We start from the raw sequence: 12,327 nt of genomic DNA on the forward strand, positions 1-12,327 counted from the left end.
AAAAGTTGTTTGAAATTTTGTCTTTAAGATACAGGGAAAAAATCACACATCAGTAAAATCCAGGATAAATATCAGCCTGAAGGAGGAGCAATAATTGACAAATATTTAAAAACAATTGGGGGGCCAGATGTGGTGGCTCACACCTGTAATCCCAGCACTTTGGGAGGCCAAGGCAGGCGGATCATTTAAGATCAGGAGTTCTAGACCAGCCTGGTTGACATGGTGAAACCCTGTCTCTACTAAAATTACAAAAATTAGCCAGGTGTGGTGGTGCACACCTGTAATCCCAGCTACTTGGGAGGCTGAGGTGGGAGAATCGCTTGAACTGGAAAGATGGAGGCTGCAGGAGGCTGAGATCACACCACTGCATTCCAGCCTGGGTAACAATGTGAGACTCCCTCTCAAAAAAAAAAAAAGTACCAAAAACAAAAAACAATTGGGGTCTTTCTTTTCTAACCATATCTAGACATTGGTGAAAATAGTCCTTATTAAAGATAATCATAGCCATGGAGATAAATCATCCACATATTGCATTTATGTGTGAGAGTATGTATGTAGAACAGATTTAGCAAATAATTTTTAAAGCTTTCAATAAATACTTTAAGTTACTTATATGGAAACTTTAAATTCGAATTCATTAATGGATTCTTGATTGAATAAAAAATTAACTCCTGAAGATATTTCCTAAATAAAGTACATCTATGCATGGATGCACTATGATGTTTCAACCAACATTAATTATACCCTTTTGATTTCTACTGTCTTGTTCAAAAACGCTAATAAGACCTGCACTACATCATAGTTAATAGGAGTGTGGTGCTTGTTGCTTAGGCAACAGGAGGAATAAATGCAGGTCAGAATGTGCTTCAAGGAAAACAAAAGCTAGAATATGATACTGAGTGGAGACTAAGCAAGTCTAACAGATTTTTCACCACATTAAAGAAATATGTTTCTTACAGCAAGCCAATCATATTCATGTATTTAACTAAGTTTGCAATTACATAAATTAGATTATGTAGATCAATAAATAATTTTTATAAAGGTAGAAATTAATCGCTTATGATACTAGTAGCAAATAAATGGTGTATAACAGCATGTAAAGCACTAATTGATTATACCACTTCATGATTTGCTTCATTTTCATAATTAATTAACTCCTCTAAATGGCAATTCAAAGTTTTTTTAAAAGATAATTCTGTCTCATGAAGAAAGTATTTGATTGGCCCATCTAAATTAATAATATTTTCTTATTTTCTAGAAAATTATACCAAATACTTTGAATTAAACAAGTAAAGAATATAATCTATGATTAGACCTTGGTTACATCACATATATCCAGGATTTTACCTTCCATATAAATTTTGAAGTGCTTATACATGATTCATTCACGAATAATTTTTACGATCTCTCTTTGAATGCTTATTTGAAACCTGTTTGATTAACCTTTCAGTTCGAGGCTTTCAAAAAGGTATTATATTTGCTCATAAGTGTTTAACATTCGGAGGAAAAATAAGCTGAATTAAAGTCTTTCAGCGTGGGCAAATGATCCAGGAAATCCAAAGACCTAACTTCTCATGGGACCAGAATAAATTTGGACAAGGGTTTCAGGGTTGAGAATGAGAAACCCTTATTTCAAGTAGACACAGGGAGAAATAATTAAGATATTGAAATGTACAGTAAACATAAATAATAATAAAAAGACCAATTCTGTTTGATAGTTCTTCTAATTCTTAATGCCATCTGTTTAGTGTCCTAAGTCTGTCCTAAATCTGCCCAGTGTTCTAAGACTTTCATAGCAATTGGAGAACTTTCACTTTTTTCCATTTCAATACCCAAATATCTTGTCTATATAACCAGTGATAGTACTTGATAAACACAAGAAAAATAACAGTAGCTGCATATATCAGTATAAAAAAACCAGCAAATCACTCATAAAGCATTCTGTGCACACAATTACTTAGAGCTCATATATCTTACTATATTTATATCTTTTTTATTTCTAAAAACTCTTGGGCATACATACTTTTGGAGAAGGAGCAGAAGTTGAATAATGTTAATAATCTTCAAATCTATATTACTCAAGTCAACCTCAGAGAAAAATAATCTAAGATAGAAATTAAAAAATCTAATCAGCTCTCACTATTGTGTTATCATTTCTGGTACTAGTAAGCTGCAGGTGTCAGCCCTATTACTGTATTTAGGCAGGGCTATTACTTATTTCCAAAAGTCATTTGTGTGTTACATGCCTGTGTTATGTAGGTCTCTCTAAATTTAGGGATCAGTGATTTGTGTCATGGGTACTTAAAAGCGAGGAAAGGTAATAGAGCTGTGACGTAGCTTAACAAGGGGGAACTGATGAGCACTGGGGGAGGTATGGGAATGATTAGAAAGCTGAATTGTCGGTCTGCACAGTTCCCCATCCTCCCTCCTCACCTATATGCAAAACGGTGGAAAGTTAGCACATGCTAGGTTTAGACTGCATGTAGACCAGAATTCAGAAGAACATGACTATACTTAGTCCACCAACCTTTCTTTCTAAATATTGACAGCTAAATGACCAAAGTGTTTATTTTCCACCTAAAGTAATAAACAATACTTCATTGCTCTTCAATCAGCATGTGGAAGTAAATGCTCTCCATAATTGACCATCTGAAGCAGTTTGCTAATGAACTGAAGGTTGTTCACATGATTTAAACTGCTTATTGAACAATTATCCGGAAAAGAAATGATCTTCACACCATAAACACAACAAATTGTCTCATTAACCACTAAATGCTGATGCTCAAGTGAAATAATATAAGAATCAAGAATTAGCTGAAGAGGGATATAATCCGAGTATTCTAAGATTACAAATTTATTTAAAAAATCATACAAAGAATGACAGGGAGAATATCAATATTAATCTTCTTTCACTGCCTATAAATAGCACTTTCACCGGTTCATTCATATAACACATATGTATATGGATACATACAGATCTCATTTTTTAGCGAGAGTCTATATGTACACAGTAAGTTCAGTCCTAAGGGCATCCAATTTTCCAATGCAGTTACATATATAAATCTGACCAGTTTTGGTGCAAATCAGGCTGCCTCTGAGCCACGTAAGACACATAAGAAGCAAAGACAGACAAAAGGCAGCTCCGTGGACACAGAGAGCTTCTTACCATAAACTGCACATTGTCAAATCCATTAGCCATCAGGTGGTTCTCGTACTGAGGTAGCCCAATGCTTTCCAACCATTGTCCCACTGTTTGGACAGGGCATCTGGGTCCTGTAAGAGGATGAAGAGGGAAGCGTTTAAGCAGGGAGTAGCCGTCCACGGGGTAATAGCGGTAGTCCTGGGCTGAGAGGTGGCATTGCCACATCATGCCCCTGGGAAAGTTGCTATCAAAGGAGCCCGCCAGCTTGACAGATTAATGTTCTCAGCGAGAGAGCAAAGTCAGAAGTAAAACATAGTTTGCCAGGCAGGCTGTGGAGTATGACTTGATCCTAGCTCCACATTTCTTACATATTAATCTTTACTACCGACCAGTACGTCATACAGCCCCCAAAACCAGGCAGCAGAAGAAGGCATATCAAGCTGTCAGCTTGGGCTGGTCTGCGTTCTATGTGATTGTTGGAGTACTCCACAATGAGCAATGCACGGCCGGCAGCCAGAATTCTTTTTTACCAAGTACTCCTACACTCATCAGTATGCAGCTCCATGCTCCTTGCTCCCCCTCGCTCGCTCCCCTTCATTACCCAGCCCAGGCTACACCTCGCATTTTCAATAATAGCCATCAGATAAAGCAGATTTTTTTTGTCTGCAAGCTGTAAGCCTGCTGCTGCTGCTTCCTCCTACACACCCATCCAAGCGTCAATCTTGAATGATGAGAGCAGTCAAAACAAATGCAGAAAATAGCAAGATTCAAAAGCAAACCAAAGTGCTTAAATCTGAATTGAATCTTCATACTGGTTATACGTTACAGAGCTATTTGTTGTGGAATTTTACGTTTCAAAAGACACCAGGAAATGCGAAGCTTGAACTATAGCTTATAACAGAGCTCACGACAGGTTCCCTTTCTCCTTTTCCTTTCTTTCCTGTCTTTTCTTCTTCTTTTTTTAAATGCAGCACAGATAAATGTTTCTGATCTGAAGCTTTGCAGTGTTTGGAGAATAATTATTCTGTTTCTTTACCATGCTATAGCAAAATAAGCCTCTCCGAGATATATATTTTTTTCTTTTTTGAAATACTGCAAAATACAGAAACTGCATCGCAATCTTGAAGTCAAGATAATTTATTTCTTGTTTGCATGGTTTCTTCCAAACAAAAGTATTATTAGGCACAAGAAATCCTTTTTCCCCTCTGATATTTATACCCCAATCTACCAGGGTTACCATTCTAAATTAGCTATAAAGGTAACATTAACTGGATAGTTTTTTTTTTTTTTTTTTAATAAAGAAGATGAGCCCTAACCCCAAATAATTCAAGAATAACAGATGTAAATGTGTGAGTTTTACTGAATGGCAGATAGACTGAGTAATTTATTTAATAATTGGGAGAAACCAGGGATTAAGAATAGAACCCACAGGACTAGATCATCAGAAGAAACAGACTCTTAAGATTGGGAGAGAACTTGCAGAAAGGTTAGTCTAACCTTTTTCCTAACATAGGCATCCCTGGCTAAAATGTTCCTAGAGGAATATCTTCCAACTTCTACTTGAATACTGCCTGTAACAGAGCTCTTACTACTTCTCACGAAGCCTCAATTTATTAGAAAGATATTTCACTTCCTACCTTGCTTCTACTCACTGCTCCAGCTCTGCCTTCGGAGAAGCACAGATTGAGAACAGTGCCTCTTCCACATAAAGAGCTTTAAAATTTAAAGATAACTCTCTCAACCCCCCACAGAGCAGCCGCCTGGCACACAGTAAGTGCCTAATACAAATTTATTGAATAAATGAAACATCACTTTTCTTTTTTCCTCAAACCTCATCTTTCTCTGTTTCCTTTCTCTTTTTAAGGGCATTGTCAACTTTCCTGACACACAGACATTAAACCTCAAAACATCTTCTACTCCTCTTTCACTACTGAAATCAGTCCCCAAATTCTGTCATCCCTCTTCCCAGTGTGATCCATTCCCTTGATTCTATTTCCTGTTTTAAGTTTACAGAACTGCCACCTACATTGATTTTCTTCTCATAGTTCAGGCCTACCTAGCCTAGTGGAACAACGACTTCTATATTGGTCTTTCTACCTCTAATATTTAAAAAATCAATTTTATGCATGGTGTCAGAATAATCCCTTTAAGACACAGTTTTGATTACTACTCCCTGTCTCAAAACCCTTCTGTGGTTTTCTGTTGTCTTCAAAATCAACTCCCAACTCCTCTGATGACATTTTGGGGTCTTCATGATTGACTGCAGTTCATCTAACTTTATTTCCCCTTTTCCACTGCTCCAGACAGGCAGGATTACTTGCTGGTCTCTAAAGGCAGCCCATAATGTGCTTTGGCTGGTTTTATTATGTCCCCACATTTCTGTCCATTTGCTGGCTTTGAATCAGATGCTATTTCCATTATGAAACCTCTTCTAATCTTCTCTCCAGGAATAAATCTCTTTCTTCTCTGTCTTAAATGGCATTTTTAGACCCTCTATTGTAACAGATATTTTCTGCCTTCAATTTTAGTTGTTTGTGTCTGACTTACTTCTTGAAAGCAGGCAATATGCTTTGCTAATATTGCACATAGTAAAGATTCAGTACATACCTGCTAAACAAAATAATGTAATTTCACGATCCAAAGTACAAAAAATTCTTCCATTTTCAAGTTAAAAAAAAAAGTTTTAACTCTATCCCAAGTCTCTAAATTATTTATTTAAAATAAGATAACTTGTTTTTTAAACAGATTTTTTCATGTCTGTCTTTTAGCTCATCATCCTCATCCACTTTTTGAATAAGCAGCCCTGGGTGGACTGCATCATACTTGATTATATTTTGTTGCTGATTGGTCCTGGATCTTTTAATAAGATCAAAGAGTTTGTAGTAGTTTATGAATCAATTTTAATAGATTCTAGTTGCTCAACATTACCTGTAGGAGAAGCTAAAAACAAGATACTATTTGTCCCTGGCCAGCTCTAAAGCTGTTACAAGGTGGAAGAAAAGGAAAGTCTCAATTATAGCTTCTCCTAGGATCACAGCCACAGTGCTTCACCCGGTCATTTTAAATTATAAATAGTTGAATATACTACATGGAAATTGAGCAAACATGACAATGACACTTTGGCTTGGCAAGGCACATGCTGATTGGCCAGCTCTTCAAACCCGTTTCATCTCTTAAAATGCAAACCAGGGGCCAAGTACCTGGCAGAGCACGATACACATCCTGCTTATTAAATAAACTTTGTTAAATAAATGCCTGAGTAACTAAATGAATAAATGATATTGGAAATGCCTTTCTTGAGATTCTCATTTCTTAATAGAGAGAGAGGGAAGGAGGGAGAGGGAAGAAAAAATGTGTGTGCACAAAACATAGAGAGTGGACTAACAGACACTGGAGACTCAGAAAGGCGAGGGTGGGAGAAGAGTGAGGGATGGGAGATTACATAATGGGGACAGTGTACACTATTTGGGTGGTGGGTACACTAAAAGCCCAGGCCTCACCACTATGGATATATCCATGTAACAAATCTGCACTTGTACCTCTTAGAGCAATAAAAATAAATAAAATTATATATTACAAAAGAGAGTATGTTTGTGGTGGGGATTATTTCAAGGTTCAGACTGCTATATAAGAACACAACTCAGAGAAAATACTGGTTATGAACTGCTTTACAAAATTTATATAGACTGCCTGAATTTTATTCTTTTAGGTATTCAGTCCTTCAATTTTTATTCAATAATTTTTACATGTTGACAAAATGTTATAATATATGGAGGAAGTGAGCTGGGAGAGGATGGGGTGAGGAAGGTATAAAAGAGAGGGAAGAAGGAAAAAAAAAGACCCTGAGTCATGTTGTTTGTTTGTGGTTTTGTTAAAGTATTTTCTCATGAGTCAAATCTCTAAAAAAATCTTGGTTCAGGTCTGAAGATCACTCTGTAATAGTGTTTAAATATATTACTCTCTTTACCTAAAATACTTTTATGGAGTCTTAAAATTCTTAAAGCATAACAACACACTAATTAGGCAGGAACCTTTATTCAACTAGAATGTCTTTAAGTTCCAAAAGTGAGACAAGAGGAGGGAAAGAAGAAACTGACCATTATTTCGGGCTACCATGTCCTAGGCAGCGTGGTGTGAATTATTATCCCAATTTACCATAAGGAAACTGAAGCTCAGAGTATGTGGTGAAAACAGGCATCTTCTTTGTCACAGTCTTCTAAAAAATAATAATTCTAGGGTTTTACTCCCATAATGGCAGTGTGAGGAGCTCCACAGATCCAAGCCCCAGTCAAAAAACTTAACTGTTGAAAATTATAGACAAACAATCAAAAAACCCTACACAATCAGAAACCAAAAACAATGCCAACAAAAACCAACCATCAAAGTCTTTGCAAAGTGTCCTAAGAGCATAGAATGTAAAAATGTTTATTCCAAAGACAGACACTAAAACTTGGTAAAAACAGAGATTCTGAGATTCTGTAGATCTTGAGCCATGGCTCCCTCTGGCTCCTCCTTCCCTGCAACTCATCTCCATAGATGCTCCACTTTGGATGGATGTGTCCAAGAGAAAGGGCTCCCCTTCTCCTCAAATCCCAACCAAGCGGCCTGGGATCTCATCAAAAGGGGGCAGGCCAGAATTTCCAATTTCCTCGAAATCTAAGTTGTAGAGTTTCAGTTCCTGGTGAGTGTGGCTGAGAGGTCAGGTGCTCCCTTCTTCCACCCAGACCCCATTCATAGAGTAGAAAGTTCATCCAGCTGGGTCAGGCCAAAAATATTGGGATCTTGACTGCCCTCGACTGCTTACATATAGGGTAGAGGTTCCATGCCCAGAAAGGTAAACTAAGAAGACCAGAGGCTATCATTCTTGCCCCTTGCCTGGAAGAGTGGCTCAAAGATTTTGCTTAAAGGGAGAGTCAGTTTATAAGAACAGAAAGCTCTAAAGCTTTCCCCCAAGAGGTTGACTTATTTGTTTGTTTTCAATTTTTATTTTGGATTTAGGGAGTACATGCTCAGGTTTGCCACCTGGGTATATTGTGTGATGTTAAGGTTTGGGGCACGAATGATCCCGTCACCAGGTACTGAGCACAGTACCCAATAGTTAGTTTTTCATACCTTGTCTCCCTCCATCCTTCCCTACTCTAGTAGTCCCCAGTTTCTATTGATGTCTTCTTCATGTCCATGAATACCCAATATTTAGCTCCCACTTATAAGTGAGAACATACAGTATTTGGTTTTCTGTTCCTGCATTAATTTCCTTAGAATAATGGTCTCCAGCTGCATCTATGTTGCTACAAAGGATATAATTTTTTTTCTTTTTTTATGGATGCATAGTATTCAATGGTATATATGTACCATGTTTTCTTTATCCAGTCCACCATTGATGAGTACCCAGGTTGATGCCGTGTCTTTGTTATTATGAATAGTACTGTGATGAACATATGAACACAGATACCTTTTTGGTAGAATGATTTATTTTCTTTTGGATATAGACCCAGTAATGGGACTGCTGGTTCAAATGGTAGTTTGTTTTAAGTTCTTTGAGAAATCTCCAAACTGCTTTCCACAGAGGCTGAACTAATTGACATTCCCACCAAGAGTGTATAAGCGTCCCTTTTTTCTGTAGCCTCACCAGCCACTATTATGCCTCTTAGTAATAGCCATTCTGACTGGTGAGAAATGGTATCTCATTGTGGTTTTGATTTGCACTTCTCTGATGATCAGTGACATTGAGCATTGTTTCATGTGTTTGTTGGCCACTTGTATGTCTTCTTTTGAGAAGTGTCTGTTCATGTCTTTTGCCTATTTTTAATGTAGTTATTTATTTTTATTTGTTCAATTGTTTAAGTTCCTTACAGATTGTGGATATTAGATGTTTGTTGGAAGCATAGTTTGTAAATATATTCTCCCATTCTGTAGGTTGTCTTTTTACTCTGTTGATAGTTTCTTTTGCTGTGCAGAAGCTCTTTAATTTAATTAGGTCCCACTTATCAATTTTTGTTTTTGTTGCAATTGCTTTTGAGGATTTAGTCATAAATTCTTCCCCAAGGCTGATGTCCAGAATGGTGTTTTCTAGGTTTTTCTTCTAGGATTCTTTCTTTCTTTTTTTTTTTTTTTTTTTTTTTTTTTGAGATAGAGTCATGCTCTGTCACCCAGGCTGGAGTGCAGTGGTGCTATCTCAGCTCACTGCAATCTCCACCTCCTGGGTTCATGCCATTCTCCTGTCTCAGCCTCCCAAGTAGCTGGGACTACAGGCACCCGCCACCACACCAGGCTATTTTTTTTTTTGTATTTTTAGTAGAGATGGGGTTTCATCATGTTAGCCAGGATGGTCTCGATCTCTTGACCTCGTGATCTGCCCGCCTTGGCCTCCCAAAGTGCTGGGATTACAGGCGTGAGCCACCATGCCCAACCTCTTCTAGGATTCTTATAGTTTGAGGTCTTATATTTAAATCTTGAATCCATCTTGAGGTAATTTTTGTATATGGCCAAAAGTAGGGGTCCAGTTTCATTCTTCTGCATATCGCTAGCCAGCTATCCCAGCATAATTTGTTGCATAGGGAGTCCTTTCCTCATTGCTTATTTTTGTTGATTTGTCAAATATCAGGTGGCTGTAGGTGTGTGGCTTTATATCTGGGTCCTCTATTCTCTTCCATAGGTCTACGCGTCTGTGTTTGTACCAATACCATGCTATTTTGTTTATTGTAGCCGTATAGTACAGTTTGAAGTAAGGTAACGCGATGCCTCTGGCTTTGTTCTTTTTGTTTAGGATTGCTTTGGCTATTCAGGCTCTTTTTGGTTCAACATGAATTTTGGAAAAGTTTTTTCTAGTTCTGTGAAAACTGATATTGGTAGTTTGATAGGAATAGCATTGAATCGGTGGATTGCTTTGGGAAGTATGAACATTTTAACCATATTGATTCTTTCAATCCATGAGCACAGAATGTTTTTCCATTTTTTTGTGAAACTGAGTTTATTTGACACAGAGTGTGAGGAAGTTTAAGCCTAAACGTGTTATCAAAATCAATGGAGGTTACACAATGGCTCATTCCTGTAATCCCAGCAATTTGGGAGGCTGAGGTGAGAGGATCACTTGAATTTGAGACCAGCTTGGGCAACATAGCAAGCTCTCTATCTCTACAAACAATTAAAAAGTAGCCAGAGGTGATGGCATGTGCCTATCATCCCAGCTACTCGGGAGGCAGAGATGGGAGGACCCCAAGGCTGCAGTGAGCTATGATTGCACCACTGCACTCCATCCTGGGTAACAGAGCAAGACCCCGTCTGCAAAAAAACAAAACAAACCAAAACAAAAAAATCCCCCCCAAAACCCAATGGAGATATTTTGGTAACAAACAATCAAAAAGTGGCTAATAGCTACAGTAGGGAAATAAGCTAAATGGTAGGTTAGCTAGTTTTAAAGAAACAGAGAAAGACAGTTATGAAGAGCCCTGTTGAGGTCAAAAGAAACTTCAAATACTAGCTTCAAAAATTCCTCCTTCCCAAATTTAATTGGAGCAGACTCTGGAGCAATTTATAGCTGATGGATTGTCAAAAACAATAGAGCAATCAGCAGGCAATTACTGGAGTCTAATATCTGGATGTGATATCAAATGAGACAGACAACAGAAAGATTAGGAAAAGAGACAAAGAGAGCCCTGCTATAACCGCTGCTATCCCAAAACTGTGCAGATGGCCAAGGCTACACCCTTGAGAGGATAAATACAACGTGATGTATCCATACGATTGACTATTACTTGACAATAAAAATAAACGAAGTGCTGATATATGCTGCAAATAGCATGAACCTTGAAAACCTCATGCCAAGTGAAAAAAAAAGCTAGTTATAAAAGACCATATATTGTATAATTCTGTTTAAATAAAAGGTCAAGAATAGACAAATCTATAGAGACAGAATGTAGATTAGAGGTTTCTTAGGGCTGGAGAAGGGAACTGTGGAAAGTGACTATTAATGGATTTAGGGTTTCTTTTCAGAGTGATGAAAACGTTTTAAAATTGTGATGATGGTTGCACAACTCTGTGAATACACTAAAAACAACTGAATTGTACCTTTTAAATCAGTTACTTAAATTATATATATGTATTTTATATAGTATATCAGTAGATTTAAAATTATTGAATGATAATGATATAAAATAATAAAAACAAATCTTAAAATCTCTTTAAATTTACAAGAACAAAATGCACATACATAATTGTATATAAATATATATTGGGATTGTTTCATATATATTGGTAGTTTTAGTGCTCTGGGTTTTTTTTCTTCTCTAGTTTTCTTGGTTACTCCTTCCTCCATTCCTGTCCTGCAATCTGCATCATCCATCCTCCCTGCAAGGTTATTCATGTTAATAAAAGGTATGTATATTCACATATATTTACCCATTTTCAAATAACACACACACACACACACACACACACACACACACACACACACACACAAAGGCAGGTATGTTCGGATATATACGTATATGGGAGAGTATTTTTGGCATGGTTTCATCAAAATGAAATTATACCACTCACTTTTCTGAACCTTAGTTTGCTCATTTAACATCTTATAAAAATTCTACTGGCCGGGTATGGTGGCTCACGCCTAATCTCAGCACTCTGGGAGGCCGAGGCAGGTGGATCACAAGGTCAGGAGTTTGAGACCAGCCTGACCAATATGGTAAAACCTCATCTCTACTAAAAATACAAAAATTAGCTGGGCATGGTGGCAGGCACCTGTAGTCCCAGCTACTCTGGAGGATGAGGGAGAAGAATCACTTGAACCCAGGAGGTGGAGGTTGCAGTGAGCCAAGATCGTGCCACTGTACTCCAGCCTGGGCGACAGGGTGAGACTCTGTCAAAAAAAAAAAAAATCTACTAAGTAAATGAGTTTTAATTTATTATTTGTTGGTTATTTCTAAAAAGTTAAAATAGTTATTTTTAGTTATTTTCCACTTTTTAAAAATAACTACATAATAGTCCATAATGTGGATAAACCACAGTTTATTCAGTTCTTTGCCTGATATCTCTAGGATATATTTGCCTGATATCCATCCTTTTATTTTCTTTTTAAAGAGATTTTTATTTTGAAATAATTGTCAATTTGCATGAAATAATAGAGAGAGTGATTCTGGATAGATTTTATTCAGTTTTCTCCAGTTGTGACATCCTGTATGACTTTA

At 37.2% G+C, this 12,327-nt stretch overlaps 1 protein-coding gene across 15 annotated transcripts in view; it reads right to left on the reverse strand.

Moving 5' to 3' along the window:
- Positions 1-12,327, reverse strand: part of ANKS1B (ankyrin repeat and sterile alpha motif domain containing 1B) — a 1,261,284-nt gene that overhangs the window by 429,471 nt on the left and 819,486 nt on the right. For 7 of the 15 annotated variants that reach the window (XM_055238636.2, XM_055238632.2, XM_055238630.1 and 4 more), the window contains exon 15: positions 3,167-3,273. In XM_055238636.2, the coding sequence (XP_055094611.1) occupies positions 3,167-3,273 (107 nt within the window). Of the gene's footprint in view, positions 1-3,166; positions 3,736-12,327 lie in introns of those variants that run through there. The other 8 variants (XM_055238637.2, XM_055238638.2, XM_055238642.2 and 5 more) reach the window with 6 other exon arrangements.

The sequence above is a fragment of the Symphalangus syndactylus genome, chromosome 13, assembly GCF_028878055.3.
Source record: "Symphalangus syndactylus isolate Jambi chromosome 13, NHGRI_mSymSyn1-v2.1_pri, whole genome shotgun sequence".
Lineage (NCBI taxonomy): Eukaryota > Metazoa > Chordata > Mammalia > Primates > Hylobatidae > Symphalangus > Symphalangus syndactylus.